The 20,303-nt window shown below is 48.0% G+C and overlaps 1 protein-coding gene across 7 annotated transcripts in view; it reads left to right on the forward strand.

Annotated features, from left to right (window-relative positions):
* Positions 1-346: 346 nt before the first annotated feature.
* Positions 347-20,303, forward strand: part of LOC137374294 (coagulation factor X-like) — a 48,562-nt gene continuing 28,605 nt past the window's right edge. For 2 of the 7 annotated variants that reach the window (XM_068040109.1, XM_068040110.1), the window contains exons 1-4: positions 347-550; positions 660-820; positions 11,295-11,319; positions 20,132-20,254. In XM_068040109.1, the coding sequence (XP_067896210.1) occupies positions 490-550; positions 660-820; positions 11,295-11,319; positions 20,132-20,254 (370 nt within the window). In that variant the 5' untranslated portion in view covers positions 347-489. The remainder of the gene's footprint in view (positions 551-659; positions 821-11,294; positions 11,320-20,131; positions 20,255-20,303) is intronic. The other 5 variants (XM_068040114.1, XM_068040115.1, XM_068040111.1 and 2 more) reach the window with 4 other exon arrangements.

Consider the following 20,303-nt stretch of genomic DNA (forward strand, 5'->3'; position numbering starts at 1 on the left):
CACCACCTTCTCAAGGGCAATTAGGGATGGGCAATAAATGCTGGCCTGGCCAGCGACGCCCACATCCCATGAATGAAAAAAAGAATTCTTAAGTCACATTTTGGAGGGAAGGTCATATTTGCTTAAATTAGGCTTTGGTTTTCATGTCAAGCCACTGATTAAACACCTCCCAGCTGCCAGGCACACTCTCAGTGCTGCATTTAGAATTCTGAATGATTAAGAAATTTGGGGATGAGGGAGGGAAACTTTGCTCTAAAGTGACGAGTTCCCTGCTCCTCCCCCTTATTATTTGAGGTTGAATTCCTTTCCCGAGAATTGAACAAACTGAAGAGCTGAGTGTGGGCTCAGCATGTGTCAACTGGATGAAATGACTGACTGCACAAGTAAACATGCTCCAGTAACATCAGACATTGGACTTTAGACCTTGCTGCACAGTCCAGTGTTAGGAGAGACTGAGGCTAGTAGTTTTAAACAGGGATTTTATCCACAATGGCTTGGATTCTGGGGCTTGTCCTCTCGTTACTGGTTCCCGCTGAAGCATATCAACAAGGTTTGTTCTGCAGGGAGAACACAGCCTATTTACAATACAAATGTTTTCCATATGCTTCTTTGGTAATCATAATGTTGACTTTTAATAATCACGCAAAGCTCCCTCTCAGTCTTCCTCCCCAGGAACGCTGCCCAAACCCTGTTGAGCAGACAGAAACGTAAGAATTTCCTGCTGGAGGAGTTGAGGCCCGGTAACCTGGAGCGAGAGTGCATAGAGGAACAGTGCAACTTTGAGGAGGCCAGAGAGGTATTTGAAGATATGGAGAAGACGGTGAGTAAACCAGTGTCACACCATGATCGGCAATTTATGGTTAATGCTTGGTGACAGGGAAAAGCAGTGGAACATCCTGTGAGACTGTATCCCTTGGATACCTCCAGGCGCCCCCCCCCCCCCCCTCACCACACTTCCAACCAAGTAACGCAAGGTAGGGACCAGCTCTGAGAAATTTTCCAGCCATTGTTTTGTAAGTTGGTTCTTTTCAAAGCAAACATGTTCCCACAAAGAAAAAGGGTCAGACGGTCAATTCTAGAGCCCCATGGATGTCAAGGGGCTTACACAGTAATATAAGGCAGAAAAGGAAAGCTTATGTCCAACACTGAGAACTCAATACTACAGAAAGCCGAGAGCCGAGAAAGTGGAGGGGTGAAATCAAAAAGGAAATTAGGAAAGCTTAGAGAGGAATGAAAGAATATTGGCAAGCAAGATCGAGGTGAACCCAAAGATGTTTTATCAACACATTAGGAGTAAGGGGATAACTAAGGAGAGAGTAGGGCCCATAAAAGACCAAAAAGGTAACCTATGTGTAGGAGCGGAAGATGTGGGTATTGTTCTTAATGAATACTTTGTGTCTGGCTTCACAAAAGATGGGGACGATGCAGATATTGTACTTAAGGAAGAGGGGTGTAAAGTACTGGATGTGATAAACATAGGGAGGGAGGAAGTATTAATGGGATTAGCATCCTTGAAAGTTGATAAATCACCAGGACCGGATGAAATGTGCCCCAGAATGTTAAAAGAAGCAAGAAAGGAAATAGCAGGAGGTCTGACCATCATTTTCCAGTCCTCACTGGATACAGGTGTGGTGCCGGAGGATTGGAGAACTGCTAGCATTGTACCTCTGTTTAAAAAGGGAGCGAGGGATGGACCGAATAATTACAGGCCAGTCAGTCTAACCTCAGTCGTGGGCATAATACTGGAATCAATTCTGAGAGACAGGATAAACTGTCACTTAGAAAGGCACAGGTTAATCAAGGATAGTCGGCCTGGATTTGTAAGGGAAGATCATGTTTGAAATAACAAGGAAGATTGATGAGGGCAGTGCAGTTGATGTGGTGGGGGTGGGGGGGGGTGTGGTGGGGGGTGCTGCTCTGTGTGGATTTTTGCAAGACTTTTGACAAGGTCCCACATGGCAGACTGGTTAAAAAAATAAAATCCCATGGGATCCAGGGAAATGCAGCAAGGTGAATACAAAATTGGCTCAGTGGCAGGAAACAAAGGGTAATTGTTAACGGCTGTTTTAGCGACTGGAGGGCTGTTTCCAGTGGGGTTCCACAGGGCTCAGTACTGGGTCCCCTACTTTTTGTGGTATATGTTAACGATTTGGACGTAAGTGTAGTGAGCATGATCAAGAAGTTTGAAGACAATACAAAGATTGGCCGTGTGGTAGATAGCGAGGAGGATAGCTGTAGGCTGCAGGAAGATATTGATGGTCTGGTCAGGTGGGCAGAAAAGTGGTAAATGGAATTCAACCTGCAGAAGTGTGAGGTGATGCATTTGGGAAGGTCAAACAAGGCAAAGGAATACACGTTCAAATTTTAAAAGGCTCTGCTCTGAGCCAGAGAAGCCAAACCGCCCGAGATCGCTTAAATGGCGAGTTAATCCACTTAACAAGCTTGTTGTCAGTTTTTGTTGGGATTGGTAGCATAGCAGTAATGTTACTGTGTAGTAATCCAGAAATACAAGTTCAAAGCCCACCACGGCAGCTGGAAATTTAACTTTAGTTAATTAAATAAATCTGGAATTAAAAACTATTCTCATTAGTGGCGACCATGAAGCTACTGGATTGTTGTTAAAAAAAGACATCTGGTTCACTAATATCCTTTAGGGAAGGAAATCTGCCGTCCTTTCCTGGTCTGACTTACATGTGACTCCAGACCCACAGCAATGTGGTTGACTCTTAACTACCCTCTGAAATGTCCTAACAAGTCTCTCAGCTGTCAAGGGCAATTAGGGATGGGCAACAAATGCTGGCTTTGCCGGTGACTCCCACATCCCGTGAAAGAATTGGAGAAAAAAAGGGCCTGTTTTAAATTTAATTTTGGAGGCATGGAATCTGTGCAGGATCCAAACTGGTCTCCTTGTGCTTAGAGACCTCACGGATTCATAAGAGGGAGTTTCAGGAAGACTGCATATTCCAATTAAAAGGAAGGAAGGACATGATAGGAAATGGGATTAAGCTATTCCGAGATAGGATCGACTAATGATGAGAAGCAGCATCTGCAGCAGCAGAGGCAGACTCCTGGACAACAGGTCAGGAAAGAGAGGCAAGAAGACAATGAAGGCGATACCCTCAGCATAGGGTCTACTGCCAAAGGAGAAACTAACTGAACACGTCAGAGAGTCAGTGCCACAGAAGGCTGTATCTGTCCAGGCAGATGGTTGCTGACTTGGGTGCTCTCATTGAGGGTAATCCAAGGGTTTGCAGGAACCATTGCCAAAACCTTCGCTTGGCTATAAAAGTCAGAGTGGCCTTGCAATCGGGTCTTTCCAAGCAGCAGCAGCAGCAGACATTGGAGGTATCTCACATGGAACCAGCACATCATTGCATCATGGAAGTAACGGATACTCTGTTCAAAGAGGGCAGGGAATTACATTGAATTCAAGGTGGATAGCGGAACTCGAACTCAAAGCGCAGTGAGATTTGCCTCCGTCGCCTAATTCCCTTTTTTTTCCTAATTCTTTCATGGGATGTGGGAATCACTGGCAAGGCCATCCCTTATTGCCCTCAGCTGCAGGGAATCATCAATTGCGTCAATGTGGTCATTTTGGCACCGGCTGACCAGCCAAGGAGATTTCTCAACAGGAAGGGATTCCAATCCCTGAACATTCAGCTGGTCTGCGACCACAGGAAGCACTTCATGCAGGTGCGTGCATGCTATCCTGGAAGCTGCCATGATCCCTTCATCCTTCGGCAGTCACAGGTGCCACAGCTCTCATGGAGCCATCAGAAATCCATGGATGGCTGTTAGCGGATGGCTTATTCATGAGGAGATGATTGATGACTCCAGTGCATTACCCCACCACGGAGGCTGAGAGACACTACAACCAATGCCACCTGAGCACAAGGGTCATCATTGAGCGGGACATCGGATGAGGTTCGGGTGCCTTGAGCAGTCGGGATGAAGCACTCCCTCAAGGGTCTTGCATATTGTGGTGGTCTCCTGTGCACTTCATAACATTGTTCTCCAGAGAGCTGCGGACCTTGAAGAGAGAGAAGCACTGGAACGGCACAGCTCCGCAGAGGAGGAAGAAAATGAAGATGAGGAGGAGGCTGAAGAAGAATTGGAGAACTGTCCCCATGCTTCTCAGGGATGTCACTGTGATTTGCTCAGGAAGTGGAGCACTCATTGGGATGACAGGGATGCCCAGGCCACTCTGATCCAGACATGTTTCAGACTGCAGGATATTTGGAGAGGAGATTCTCCTTCACCTGAGTGACAGAAAACATCTGTTAAGAACAAAAGTCTGCAACCTTCCAGAGTCTCCACCTGACACACTCTTCCCCAACACACTCCTTTGCTTTGCTAACCCTTATTTCCCCTTCGCCTGCCTTTCACCATGATGAAATGAAGACACACAAGTCTGCCTTAGTGCAACAACGTGTGCAGTGTGATATTATTTACAACAGACACAGCCAAGCTATCCGCAAAGTGACATTAACAACGCAGTGGCCTCCACTCATGGCAGCTCCTACGAGGTGCACCCCCTGTGCCTGAGGATAAGGTGGAGTCAGACTGCTCACTAGGGTCTGTCTGGGACTGAGATACCCATGGCAGTCGGCCTCATTGTGGAGATGCTGGTGGGGGGGTGGTGGGGGAGTGGGTCACCTCCAAAGGCTGCTGCACCAACAACTGTCACAGGCGTGACTCGACAGATGCTTCATCCATTGGAGGGGCCATAGAGGCAGATGATGATGACAGAGCCCCATGAGGGGTGGCCTCTTCATCACCATCTGTCCCCACCTCAGTCCTTTCATGGCACTCTTGATCGCTAGAGGGAACAACCAGCAGGACCACAGCTGGCATCCACTCCATGCTTTGTTGCACCACTTGCGCCACTGAACAGTCAATGCTGTGGCTATCATTCTGTGTGTGTCTGCGCTGGTCCTGCAACCACTCTAGGTAATGCTGTATGTGGCTCTCCATAAGGATGGCCACTCTCTCAATGGAGGATCTCATATACTCAAAGCACTGAGACATCGTGAAGAATATGAGATGAATGGACTCCACCATTCTCACCCCATGACTCTGCAATACCTCAGGTAAATCCAACATGTGGGCACACATCTCACACTGGTTCTCCGGGTAGAGCTGCCTGTTTTGTGACATCTCCGCACTGCTGAGCAGGGTTGTGCCTGTCCTCCGTCCTGTAGTGGGACTAGCCACAGCCGACTCTACCTCTCCCGTATCCTCCTGCTTTGATGTGATGTGCGCTTCACCCTCTTCCACCTTCTCTTGTAACGCACATGAGCCCACCGAGGTGTGAGTGTCTGCACTGGTAGAGGATGCACAAGAAAGAGGTGACCGTGCAGGCTCCGAGCTGTCTTTTTCCTCTGAAATTGTTGGTGCTGTGTGGGCTCCTGCCCCTGTACAGCTGGCCCTGTGGGAGACATAAGGGAAGGTGGTAATGAGAGTTCAGGACAGTCAACAGATGCTTCTGCTAATTAAAATAATGAGATGACACCTAATGCATTGACAACTCCTTGCACAGAGATCATTGCCAGCATCCCCTGAACCTGGAGATATTGAGATCTTTTCACCCTGTCTATGGTGGACTCCCATTTCTCCATCTCCAGCATTCCTGTGGCTTGTCACTCTGGCCACATCAAGGGCCAGCTCCTCAAAATGTGCCAGTGCCACGTGTTGGGGCACCCCACTGTCGAGATGTGCCCTCTTGCTCACCTGGCATTGATCTTCCGTTTGACCTGCAAGGTGAGGAAAGGTGCCTCTCTCCCTCACCACTTACAGCTTTACAATCACATTAGATGTTGCCGTTTGCACTCCAGCCTCAGATCTAACAGCAGTAGGGTTCTGACCTCTGCTTATGAGTCACCAAGGCTACTGAGCACACATCTCTCCCACAGTCAGGAGAACTCTATGCACCCTCAGATGCCTATCGTTTTTGCACTCTAGTAACTGGCGACCTGGAGGCGTAGCATCTGGATCTATATTTGGACTCACCTTGCCAGCCCTAAGCAGGTCATTGAAACATTTCCTGCGCCAGTTGCTCCTCACCACTTCTCTTCTGCTGACCTCTTGCGCCACCTCCAGCCATGCCTTCTAGTATTTCAGGCTTTCCATTGCAACTGGCAAAACAGGATGCTTCTCCTTGCTGTCACTGCGTCCTCGAGTGAGCATCAGAAGAATGGGAGGCTGCCCTGGCATGGGGGCCCTCCCTGCCCAATGCCCTCTGCACAGCTTCACTTCCATTTTTTAGATGAGCAGCAGCCACTGCAATGTCTGTTGCTCACCCTTTACATTAGGCTTTGTGCTGACTGCCTTGCCTTCCTCCTGTATCCACCACCGCTAATTGGGCAGCCAACGCGACTCTAGGTATTGAACAAACATTTTGAGTCTGTCTTCACAGTAAAAAACACAAAATTACTTACCAGAAATAGAGGGTAACCAAGGGGCTAATGAGAGTAAGCAACTTAAGGTAATTAATATTAGCAGAAAAAGAACTGGAGAAACTTAAGAGACTACAAGCTGACAAATCCCCAGGATCTGATGGCCGACATCCTAGGATTCTAACAGAGATAGCTGCAGAGATTGTGGATGCACTGGTGATGATTTTCCAGAATTCCCTAGATTCTAGAACGGTCCCAGGAGATTGGAAGTTAGCAAATGTAACACTGTTATTCAGGTGACGAGGGAGAGCAAAAACAGGGAACTACAGGCCAGTTAGCCTGACATCAGTCATCGGGAATCTATTATTAAGGAAATCTTAACAAGGCACTTAGAAAATCATAGTATGATCAGACAAAGTCAGCATGGCTTTATGAAAGGGAAATCGTGTTTGACAAATTTATTTGAGCTTTTTAAGGATGCAACTAATAGGGTAGATGATGGGGAACCAGTTGATGTAGTACAAACAATAACAAGAAATGCTGGAAATACTCAGCAGGTCTGGCAGCATCTGTGGAGAGAGAAGCAGAGTTAACGTTTCAGGACAGTGACCCTTCTTCAGAACTAGCAAATATTAGAAATGTAATAGGTTTTAAGCAGATAAAGCAAGGGTGGGGCAAGAGATAACAAAAGTGAAGGTGTTGATAGGACAAGGTCACAGAGAATAACTGACCAGAAGGTCATGGAACAAAGGCAAACGGCATGTTAATGGTGTGTTGAAAGACAAAGCGGTACAGAGAGGGTGTTAATGGACTGAAAAATGAACAGCCCTGGCCCAAAGCACAAACATGAAAAAAAAAATGGACAGGCACATGGTAAGAAAAATGAATGATGAAACAAACTTAATAAAATAAAAAGAAAAAAGAAAAATAAAATAAAAAACTGAAAATAAAATGGGGGGCCCGTCATGCTAAGAAGTTATTGAACTCAATGTTCAGTCCGGCAGGCTGTAGTGTGCCTAATCGGTAAATGAGATGCTGTTCCTCGAGTTTGCGTTGATGTTCAGCAAGCCCAGGACAGAGATGTGGGCATGAGAGCAAAGAGGAGTGTTGAAGTGGCAAGCAACCGGAAGCTCCGGGTCCTGCTTTCGGACTGAGCAGAGATGTTCCGCAAATCAATCACCCAATTTGCGTTTGGTCTCCCCAGTGTAGAGGAGACCACATTGTGAGCAGTGAATACAGTATACTACATTGAAAGAAGTACAAGTAAATTGCTGTTTCACCTGAAAGGAGTGTTTGGGGCCTTGGATAGTGAGGAGAAAGGACGTATTACACCTCCTGTGATTGCAGGGGAAGGTGCCGTGGGAAGGGGATGAGGTGTTGGGGGTAATGAAGGAGTGGACCAGGGTGTCACGGAGGAAACGCTCCCTTTGGAATGTTGACAGGGGAAGGGAGGGGAAGATGTGTTTGGTAGTGGCATCAAGCTAGAGTGGCGGAAATGGCGGAGGATGATCCTTTGGATGTGGAAATGGCGTGGAAAGTGAGGACAAGCGGAACCCTGTCGCGAATCTGGGAGGGAGGGGAAGGGGTGAGGGTAGAGGTGCGGGAAATGGGCCGGACACGGTTGAGGGCCCTGTCAAACGCAGTAGGGGGGAATCCTCAGTTGGGGAAAAAGGAAGACGTATCAGAAGCACTGTCATGGAAGGTTGCAGGGTGTGAAGAAGTGTAGTTAAGGTAGCTGTGGGAGTCAGTGGGCTTATAATGGATATTAGTAGACAACCTATCCCCAGAGATGGAGACAGAGAAGTCGAGGAAGGGAAGGGAAGTGTCAGAGATGGACCATGTAAAGGTGAGAGTAGGGTGGAAATTGGAAGCAAAGTTGATAAAGTTTTCCAATTCGGGGCAGGAACAGGAAATGGCACCGATACAGTCATCAATGTACCGAAAAAAGTGTTGGGGGAAGGGGCCTGAGTAGGACTGGAATAAAGAATGTTCGACATATCCCACAAAAAGACAGGCATAACTAGGAGCCATGTGGGTACCCATAGCAACACTTTCTATTTGAAGGAAGTAAGTGGAGTTGAAGGAGAAGTTGTTCAATGTGAGAACAAGTTCAGCCAGGCGGAGGAGGATGGTGGTGGATGGGGACTGGTTGGGCCTCTGCTCAAGGAAGAAGCGGAGAGCCCTCAAACCATCCTGGTGGGGGATGGAGGTGTAGAGTCATAGGGAGAGAGTAGTATGTAGTAGATGTAGTATACTTGGATTTCCAAAATGCATTCAGTAAGATTCAATAACAAAAAGTTAATACACAAGATAAGGGCTCATGGATTTGGGGTTATATATTAGCATGGATAGAGGTTTGGTTAACGGACAGGAAGCAGAGTGGGGATAAAGAGGCATTTTCAAGTTGGAAGGCTGTGACTAGTGGAGTGCCGCAAGAATCAGTGCTGGAGCCTCATTTATTTATAATCTATATTAATGACTGAAATAGAGAGACTGTGAGTAATGTATTAAGGTTTGCTGATGATACAAAATAAGGTGAGAATGTACGCTGTGCGAAGGACACAAAGAGACTGCAAAGAGATATAGATAGGTTAAGTGACTGGGTAACAAGGTGGCAGATGGAGCATAAGGTGGGGAAGTGTGAATGTATTCACTCTGCCCAGTAACGACACAGAAAATTCCTATTTTTATGATACAAACTTTATTCATGGCGGACTCTTTGAAATTGATTTCGCTTTAAATAAGTGGACAACGTGCTGCAAGATAGCCACCAAAGGTCAGATGACCTGACCTATGTAGTCAAACACTGCTTTTCTGTCTCGAAAGGAAAAATGCTAAGAGGTGTCGACTACACCCATCCTGAAACGATGAAAAGACATTCCTGAATTCAATGGTTTTCTGCTGAGACAAAGAAGGTGTGAAGTAGACACATTGGGCTAGAGTTTTTGGAGGAGGTGGGGCTCCTGGCGCCGGGCTGAAGAGGCGGGGGGATCCCCGCCACAACCTTTTTGTGCCCCCACCCCCCACACCCAGGAGTGATCCTCTGTTGTTTTACTGCCTAAGTGTCCCACGCCAGGATCCCCATCCCTTTAAAGACAGGCCTGCATCTTTAAAAGAGATTGTCCTACTTCGAAGATTCAACACGTTTACTGTAAACCACAAACACCTACCACACCTTGAACTCTTACCCTTTCCTTCTATCTGTCTTCACTTGGGTGCTCTGATCTGCTCTGATGATGCGTCGGAGACAGAGAAACTGGGAGAATGGAATGGAGTCCTTACAGGAAGCAGCGTGTGAGGAGGTGTAGTTGAGGTGTAGAAGTGTAGAAGCTCGAGGAACAGAATCTCATTTACCAATTAGGCACGCTACAGCCTGCCGGTCTGAACACTGAGTTCAATAATTTCAGAGCATGATGGGCCCCCAATTTTAGTTTTATTTTTAGTTAAATTTTTCTCTTTTTTTGTTTATTTTATTTTAGTTTGTTTCTACTGTGCCTACCCACATTTCTTATATTTGCCAGTTCTGAAAAAGGGTCACTGACCTGAAACATTAACTCTGCTTATCTCTCCACAGATGCTGCCAGACCTGCTGAGTATTTCCAGCATTTCTTGTTTTTATTTCAGATTTCCAGCATCCGCAGTATTTTGCTTTTATTTTAGGTAAAGCCATGAAGTCTGGCTCAGCAAATTGTTCAGGACTATCTCCAGCAGCCTCTCATTGGTTAGGGACCTGCACACAGACCAGTAGCTCTTGGGAGTTTCAACAATCTGATTCATATTGGGCAGCGTGCCTCAACAGCCGTGCAGAGCCTATACTCTGTGTAAGGTGTAGAAGAGGAAGGTGCTTGTGTGGCCATCAGGTTGCAATCCAGGGGCGGTCTCCTACAATGTTAAATGTCAACTTGGCTCAGTGGTATCACTACCACCTCTCAGTCAGAAGCTGGTGGGTTCAAGTTCCCAGGACTTCATTGCATGATCTAGTAATGCAGGCCGAGGACTGAGTGGTTAATTGGAAGCGTAATCTTTGAAACAATGGTGTCCATTAGTGCAGAAATGAGCAAAACAGTAATTAATTTCCCGCCTGTTCCTTCTCAGGCTCACCTTCCTCTCCAACCTTTTCCCCAACTGAACTATTTCCCTGCCTTTTATCCTTCCAGGCTTAGGTGGCATTCTTGATTGATCTCAATTGCCTTTAAAGATTTCTTAAAGCTATACCACCTTGCCTTAGTCATTCTGACATCTTGTATAATTTCTTAAAGCTGTACCCCTGGAGCCGTTACAGAGCCCTCAAAAGTCTATGGTTCACATATCATCTCTATCTCATTCTGTTACACTAAGCTGACACTTACAGTTCAAGAAAGATAAGAGCAAATTTGCATTTGAATTTCACATTTTCACATTTTCAGCATATTCCAAAATGCTTCACATCCAATCAATTATTTTTAAAGGGAACTGCAACAAACCCCCACAAACCCCCATGAGAGAAATGACCACATAATCTGTTTTAGCAATGTTGGTTGACAGATAAATATTGAGCAGGACACCAGGAAGAACGGCCCTGCTCTCCTGTGAATTGTGACCGTGGGATCTTCTCTATCTACCTGAGAGGGCGGACAGGGCCTTGGTTTAACAACCAATCCGAAAGGCAGCGCCCCCTCAGGACTGTACTGGGTATGTCAGCTGAGATTTAATGCTCAAGTTTCTCAGGCAGGAATTAAACCCACAACCTTCCAATTCAGAGACTATTGAGCCACAGCGAAGGTTTTCTGGGTAAATACTGTCGTCCTTGCCTGGTGTATATAAGGAAATCTGGAACATACTGTATTGATACTTGTGGCAAAACAATTCACCAAGATGGTGCCTCCTTACACTTTGTAACATTCTGTTTTCTTTCTCTAGCTGAGGTTCATGAGTACTTACACTGGTGAGTCACTTATTTACTTAACTCATCGAGACTTCATACTAAAGGTATTGATGACTGTAAGGGATGCCAAGGACAGGGTCTAGAGGAGATTTACCAGAATGGCACTAGGGAAGAAAGATTTCAGTTAGGTGAAGCGATGAAAAAAACTGGGGTTCTTATCCTAAGATCAGAGAAGATTAAGGAGAGATTTGATAGAGGTGTTCAAAATGATGAAGGATTTTGATAGAGTAAATAGGGAGAAACTATTTCCACTGGCAGGAGGGTCAGTATCCAGAAGACACAGATTTAGGATAGCCAGCAAATGAACCAGAGGTGACATGAGGAGAATATTTTTTCGCGAGTTGGAATGCACTGCCTGAAAAGGTGGTCACTTTCAAAAGGGAATTGGATAAATACTTGAAGGGGAAAAAATTTGCCAGTCTCTGGGAAATGAGCCAGGGAGTGGGACTAATTGGATAGCAGCTTCAAAGAGCCAGCACAGGCACGATGGACAGAATGGCCTCCTACTGTATGATTGTATGACTCTAACATGGTTCTTTTTCTCATTGAGACCTGAAAATACATGGTCTGTGAATTTTCTCGAAGTTGTTCGTGCTCCCTTTCTGGGGATTTCCAACACACTTCCAGTGAAGTTATGGCTCTGAGGAAATTCCCAGCCAATGTTGGCAATTTTCACCCCAGTGCCACCCTCCCCCTCTCCCCCTCCCACCTCACATTAAATGTAATTGACAGTCCTACCGCAAAAACAGCAACATAAACAAGGGAAATATGTACAAGTGTGAAGTGATGCATTTTGGGAAGTTAAACCAGGGCAGGACATATACAGTGAATGGCAGGGTCCTGAGGAGTGTTGTTGAGCAGAGAGACCTTGGGGTGCAAGTACACAGTTCCCTGAAAGTGGCAACACAGGTAGACAGGGTGGTGAAGAAGGCGTATGGCATGCTTGCCTTCATGGGCCGAGGCATTGAGTACAAGAGTTGGGACGTCATGTTACAGTTGTACATAACGTTGGTTAGGCTGCACTTGGAGTACTGTGTGCAGTTCTGGTCGCCGCACTACAGGAAAGATGTGATTAAGCTAGCGAGGGTGCAGAAAAGATTCACAATGATGTTTCCTGGTTTGGAGGGCTTGAGTTATAAAGAGAGATTGGATAGGCTGGGTCTGTTTTCCCTGGAGCGAAGGAGGCTGAGAGGGGACATGACAGAGGTATCTAAAATTATGAGAGGCCTAGATAGGGTAGATAGCCAGAGTCTGTTTCCCATGGTAGGGGTGACTAAAACTAGAGGGCATAGATTTAAGGTGAGAGGTAGGAGGTTTAAAGGGGATCAAAGGGGTAAATTTTTCACACAAAGAATAGTGGGTATCTGGAATGAGCTGCCTGAGGAGGTGGTGGAGGCAGGAAAAGTAGCAACATTTAAGAGGCATCTGGACAGGTACTTGAATGAGCAAGGCATAGAGGGATATGGAATTAATACAGGCAGGTGGGATTAGTATAGATAGGCATTATGGTCGGCATGGACGCGGTGTGCCGAAGGGCCTGTTTCTATGCTGTACGACTCTATGACTCTATGACAGTGCTACCAAAAGTAGTTTCTGACACTAACCCTAACCATAATACCCTAACCCCCACAGCAACACCAAACCCAAACTCCATCACCTCGATGTATTTTCAGGTCTCAATAAGAAAAAGAACCATGTTAGTGTCATAGAATCATACAGTAGGAGGCCATTCTGTCCATCGTGCCTGTGCTGGCTCTTTGAAGCTGCTATCCAATTAGTCCCACTCCCACCAAACCCAAACTCCATTGCCTAGGCGCAACCAGCAGCCCCATCCCGAACCCTAAACCTAAACCTTACCTTAATCACTACCCTAACTCTAACACCAAACCAGAATCCTCAATCACCCATTGGCGGTAGTCACTTAGTATCGAAAAATGGTGGAAACCACATCAAAATAACTTCACACTGCGTAAATATCCCACCAAATACATTTGCTTTCACAGTCACAATGTGAAAGATTTCATTGAGGATGGCGGCCCACCCCCAAGTGCTGCCGGCCAATCAGAAAGCGGGCAGCTCAGCAGCGCCACTGCTACCAGTGGCTAGTGCTGGGGCTGCACCTGCAGGTGAAGGGTGCATCGATGGACAAGTGCCCACAAAGGCAGGTAAGTGGGGTCTAGGGGTGCCAGGGCCAGCCAGGCAGGCCCCGGCAAGTGTTGTCCAAAGGCTGCATGAAAAGGAGGGCTTCACCGCCGCATCCTACCCATGGTTTACTTGGCGACCTCCCTACTCAGTAGCGGGCCCCTCAGCAGCTGTTAAAATGCAATTGGAAGTGCGAATAGGACCTTATTTCACCAATTAAGTGACTCAATTGGGCTCCAGGCAGGCTATCTGTCACCTTTCCCACCTCTGGCAAGATGGCATGGTGGTGGAAAGATGATGGGCACACCACTCGGTGACATCCCTCTCTTTAACTATTATTTCACTTTTTTAATGCTTGTAGAAGCCATTACTATTGCCTGTTATATAATCTACTGCCCTTTTCATGCTCCCTTTTAGCTCTTCTAATCTCCCTTTTCACCTCATGATTATTTTTATTCTGTTAGACTCCGACTTCATCATGCACCTTCCTTTTAAGTTTCAATCCCTGTTTATCCATGGAACTGCATTCTATAGTTCCCCTTTTCACCTTGAGGAAACAGATTTATTCTGGATTCTGTCTATATCATATTTACCGATTTCCAACTGCTTGTTTGCTAACTTCTCTGCTCAGTTAATTTTTCCTGGATCCCTTATCTCACTAAACTTTGTCTTTTCCTGTTCAGCACCCTTATCCTTTAACTCTTTATTATCCATTTCTCTTTTAACAGCAACTGAAGTTATGTTGGGATTGCTATTTCTCAATAGGTCTCTAATTCTCATCAGTTATTTGTCCACTTCATTTCCCAGCATTAAATTGAGCAATACGTCATGTTGGGATAGGAACAGGCTGATGTATGAAACATTGAGGATGTGCATTATCTTGATTCCAGTCTATCTTGGTACATTTAAAATCACCGAATATTATTACCCTGTTGAGCTACTGTATCTCTCTGAGCTGACGACCGATCTCCCGCTCTCTGCAGTAATGCACACTGAGGGCTGAATTGTGTCAGCCATTCATGGGTCCCGGCAGCAGAACCAAAAGCCGTGCCATCGCCACATGTCACGTGTACGGCCGGCCGAATGCAACCATGTGGCAGTCAGCGAAATAACATATTCGAGGTGCGGGGCCTGTCCCATTGTAGGATGGGGGCATGCTCCGAGGCACTGATGGCAGACTGTCAGATGACCCGTGTGAAGGTGCTGACGCCATTTTTAAAGTGCTGCCTTTCCCTGATACAGTGACCATTGAGTGCTGCTGGACATCTCTGCGGCTGCTGTTCCCTAAGAGCGGACATGGGGAGGAGCCATTTAACAGATCCCATCAGGGAATAAGGGGCTGTCACTAACATAAGTGTTCTGTTGCTCTTTATGTGAAGTCCAACTGCGTCCCTCTTTCCAGTTGCAGGAGAAACAGGCCCTTAACAGCAGGGAGACATCGAGGACTCACGGTGGAATTCCTGATGTGCTTCCTCTGACATGGGCAGAGGATGAGGCTCTGGAACTAGCGGGGGCCCAGGACGGCCGTGCAGACGGTGAGACTGGAGTGCTCGCACAAGAGAGTGAGGAGGCGTTGTGTTCACGTGTCTTCCACCACACTGCTGGAAAGCCATGGCTGACATGAGGAGATCTGAAAAATCTAACCCACAAAATGTTTGTGTCCTTTTATGCAGGTCATGGCACTTTGGAGGCAAGTACAGCCTCTGGGATGGGGGGTGGGGGGCCTGCCGTCGACCTCTGAGGAAGAGGAGTCAGAGGATGCACTGACACATCATTCCCCTTCATCCTCCACCAGCACACATACTTTCATGTCGGTGGGTATGTGCTCAGGCTTAGATACAGGGTCACGTGCCCAAGCAGCTGACGGAGACTATGACAGCCGAGGCCACTGACTGTCAGAGGACTGTGGGTGGCCAGGCACATGCTGATCCCAGTGCATGCTGGAATTGCAGAGAGGAGTAAGGCAACATCTGGCTGAGATGCCAGAGGCAATGAGCAGCTATGAGCAGATGATGGAGGAGTCCATCCATGCCATGAGTGCTGCCATGTCTCTAGTGAGTGAGTGCATGGCTTCCTCTATCGAGCGTTTGACCATCATGGGCTTCAGCTCGACAAGAGGCGGTGGTGTAGTGGTATTGTCACTGGACTAGTAACCCAGAGACCCAGGGTATTGCTCTGGGGACATGGATTCAAATCCCACCACAGCAGAAGGTGGAATTTGAAATCAATTAATAAATCTGGAATTAAAATCTAGTCTAATGATGGCCATGAAACCATTGTCAATTGTCGTAAGAATCCATCTGGTTCACGAATGTCCTTTAAGGAAGGAAATCTGCTGTCCTTACCTGGTCTGACCTACACGTAACAACAGATCCACAGCAATGTGGTTGACTCTTAAAATGCCCTCTGAGATGGACTAGCAAGTCACTCAGTTGTATCTAACCACGACGAAGTCAATAAGAAATGAAACCAGACGGATCACTCAGCATCGACCGAGGCACCAGAAATGACAACGGTAAACCCAGCCCTGTTGACCTTGCAAAGTCCTCCTTACTAACCTTTGGGGACTTGTGCCAAAGTTGGGAGAGCTGTCCCACAGACTAGTCAAGCAACAGCCTGATGTAGTCATACTCACGGAATCATACCTGACAATGTCCCAGACACTGCAATCACCATCCCCGGGTATGTCCTGTCCCACCGGCAGGACAGACCCAGCAGAGGTGATGGCACAGTGATATACAGTCGGAAGGGAGTTGCCCTAAGAGTCCTCAAGACTGACTCTGGACTCCATGAAATCTCATGGCATCAGGTCAAATATGGGTAAGGAAACCTCCTGCAGATTACCACCTACCGCCTCCCCCCCCACCACCCCCGTCACCTTCAGCTGATGAATCAGTACTCCTCCATGTTGAATAACACTTGGAGGAAGCACTGAGGGTGGCATGGGCGCAGAATGTACTCTGGGTGGGGGACATCAATGTCCATCACCAAGAGTGGCTCGGTAGCATCATTACTGATCGAGCTGGCCGAGTTCTAAAGGACATAGCTGCTAGACTGGGTCTGCGGCAGGTGGTGAGGGAACCAACAAGAGCGAAAAACATCACCTCATCCTCAGTAATCTACCTGCCCCAGGTGCATCTATTCATGACGCTATTGGTAGGAGTGACCACCACACAGTCCTTGTTAAATGGGATAGACGTTGAACAGATCTAGCACTGCAAAACTGGGCATCCATGAGGACTGAATTGAACTGGCAAAAGACTGGCATCTGTGATACTGGGGACTTCAGGAGGAGGCCCAGGTGGATCATGCACTCGGCACTTCTGGCTGAAGATTTTTGCAAATGCTTCTGCCTTGTCTTTTGCACTGATGTGCTGGGCTCCCCCATCATTGATGATGGGGATACTTGTAGAGCCATCTCCATAGATACAAGAGCAGGTCAGAGGCTAAGAATCCTGCGGCGAGTAACTCACCTCCTGATTCCCCAAAGCCTGTCCACCATCTACAAGGCACAAGTCAGGAGTGTGATGGAATACTCTCCACTTGCCTGGATGGGTGCAGCTCCAACAACACTCAAGAAGCTCAACACCATCCAGGGCAATGTAGCCCACTTGATTGACACCTCATTCACGAACATTCACTCCCTCCACCACCGACGCACAGTGGCAGCAGTGTGTACCATCTACAGGATTCACTGCAGCAACACACCAAGATTCCTTCGATAGCACCTTCCAAACCCATGGCATCGGCAATCTAGAAGGACAAGAGCAGCAGATGCATGGGAACACCACCACCTGCAAGTTCCCCTCCAAGCCACACCATCCTGACTTGGAACTATATCGCCGTTCCTTCACTGTCGCTGGGTCAAAATCCTGGAACTCCCTTTCTGACAGCACTGTAGGTGTACCTACCTCACATGGACTGCAGCGGTTCAAGAAGGCAGCTCACCACCATCTTCTCAAGGGATGGGCAATAATGCTGGCCTAGCCTTGATGCCCACATCCGATGAATGAATTCAAAAAAAGCAATGGCAAGGTGAGAGAAGGGCGAGGCGCCTGGAGTCTTCTGTAGGTCCTCATCCTTGTCTGGTGAGCAGGGAGGTTCAAGTGAGCCTTGAAAGGGAGGAAGAGAGGCTGACCGCCACCTGGGGCCTCCCCTCGGGTGCTCTGAGTGTGGACAGCAGCTCCTCAGCACTTCTGCCAGTGACCCAGCTCTAGCAGCCACAAAAACTGAGGAGGCTCCTACTCATGCGTAGGAAACCCCCAGCCAGCCAGGGCCTTCCAGGCCTCAGGCAGCCAGAGGATGTACGCCAAAGTCATCCCAGGCCAAGGGACAGCCCGATCTGCAGCCTGCCTCCACCTGAGCTGCCAGCACAGGGGTCGCACCACGTAGAAACACATAAAATCGTAGAAAGAAGAGTACCAAGAGGCTCTTGGGGATTCACAGTGTATTAATTGTGGCCTTTGCATCGGTTTCTGCAATTGCTGTAATAGATTTCAGATTCATGTAAATGGCTCGTAGGCACCGGCCGCATTTGGTCAACATCTCAGATGTGCCAGAGTGCACAGTGAAGCGGAGCACTGGGCACTGGAGTGTGATAGGAAGGAGGCAACAGGTGGAATACACTGAGGTGGGTCTTTATTGAGCTCACTTTGAGAAGCCATCATGGTAACAGGAAGTGAGTATGTATGAGATTGTTTCATGCCTCCCTTGCCTGTCTCTCAATGTTCCTGGCCAAGGGGTTCAACATCCCGTCCTGCCTACTCATTAGGGTCCTCCTCGTCGGACGAGGGCTGGCAATCAATCATGTCCTCTTCATGAAAGGCTGCCCCCCCCCCCCGCGGCGTTCGATTGTGCAGAGCACAGCAGACCACAACAATACGCGAGACCTTCATTGGGGCATACTGCTGACAGGAGGCGAGTACACAGCGGGAGTGCCCAGCAGCTCCAGCTTTTCATGAGATCAGTCAATAATCAGAAGACAGAGGTCTGCCACTGCAGCAGTCTCTCTTGGAGCCTGCTGCCACTGAGAGTGCTGGGGATTAAGAGAATCTTTCTGGCTGTTTCCTCCCTCCCTCTCTCTGTGGTGCTCGGTCTTGCGGGTGTGTGATTGTAACATGCGGGGTCGGCGCTGTGTTCCAGACCCCTCAGGGCAAAATTCAGTCCCAGAATGTCTGTGCTCCTGCGGGACGCTCCATTGGGAAATGTTTCCAGGATCTGACTTCCCCATTTGTATTCCCAAGGTGTGCTGTGTGCCAGCCCGCCAACCTCTTTGCTGAAGGCAGGAATATTACACAGGTTCCTCACAGACTCCCTGACATGCCCTTTAAATGTCTGCAAAGAAAGACTTGAAAAGTGGGGGCTGGGAATATCCTCGAAGTTCCTCTTGCTCAGCTACCATAATTTCACCCCAAGGGCTGAACTTTGTGCTGGAGGGGCCGGGCTGAAAAGGCGGGGAGAGCCCCACCTCTGTATTTTTGTGCCATCCACCCCGCCCCACCCACCCCCCGGAGCAATCCTCCGTCTTTTTGAATCAAAGTTTTAGGAAGTGGGGTCCCACCTCCAAAGAGCTGCCAGCCAGTTACTGGCGGTACTGCAGAGGCCTCGGACCCAGGCCCAGCGCTGGAACCCCGGAGCAAAGTTAGGTGAGTTGGGGTCGCCGGGGCCAGTCCGGAAGCCCTCAGTGAGGGGTGTGGGGCGGTGCAGTCCAGGGGTAGGGGAGGGGTCCCAAGGGGTAAAGTTGCTCCCGGTGGGGATCCTCTGTGGGCCGCAAAGTGCCCAGGAAGGAGGAAACTTCCCCAAGGCTGCGCCTCACTTTACAAGTCGTCCTCCCTGTGTATTGGAGGCCCTCCCCAACCCCCCCACCACCGCTAGTAAGATCCCAGTGGCGGCAGGAAGAGGCCCTTAATTGCCCCTTAATAGGCCACTCAAGGGCATCAATTGGCCTCTGGGCGGAAAGGCCATTGTTGGCCTATCGCGCCTCAGGGAAGATCAATGGGCAACGGGGAAGCAACGGGCCCTCTGCCCCACCGACCCCCCCCCCACTCCACCACCTGCCGCGATACTCCATGCCCCCACTCCTTCACCTCAGGGGGCCTCACAATATCCTGGCCTAGGTGTGTTGGAAACCCCATTGGCAGGGTTTAATACCTAACTTCCAGTGGGAGGAGTTCCCAGGAATCTCCCCAGAACTCAGATTACCAGGTGATAAATTAGTTTAACTTGATGACAGGATGAGAGCAGGCAGATAGAAGCAGACTGTTTCCAATAGTTGAGGAATCAAGAATGAGAGGAAAAACTTATAAGATTAAATAGGAAATATAGAACAGAGGACAGGAGAAACACCCTCCGATAGAGAGTTTTGAGGCTGTGGAGTTCACTTTCAGGGTTAGTGGTTCAGACAGAAACAGCAAATATTCAAGATTAGATTAGTTAGGATGGATGAAGGGAAAGGGGTTGAAGGATATTGCAACAGGATGGCTAAATATCATTAAGACTATTTGCTCGTGTGGTGCTTAATGCCAACAGGGATAGCTTGGGCCGAATGGGTTGTTTCCAGGTTGTACTTTCTGTATATTTCTGTAGGATGGATTACAGTATTTGATTATTTGTTAATCTGATGTCACTGGCAAATTCTTTGCAAACCCTCTTTCTCAATGCTTTCTGCTAGTTGCAGCTGGTAAGGATGTGTGTGCATCGACTCCTTGCTGGAATGGTGGGACCTGCCACAGTGGCATTGGTGAATACAACTGCACTTGTAGGACAGGCTATGGTGGCAGGAGCTGTGAGATTGGTAAGGCCAACACAAAAAGTTGTGATTATTGAAGTGAGATGACAGATGT

The sequence above is a fragment of the Heterodontus francisci genome, chromosome 10 (assembly GCF_036365525.1).
Source record: "Heterodontus francisci isolate sHetFra1 chromosome 10, sHetFra1.hap1, whole genome shotgun sequence".
In the NCBI taxonomy this organism is placed as follows: domain Eukaryota; kingdom Metazoa; phylum Chordata; class Chondrichthyes; order Heterodontiformes; family Heterodontidae; genus Heterodontus; species Heterodontus francisci.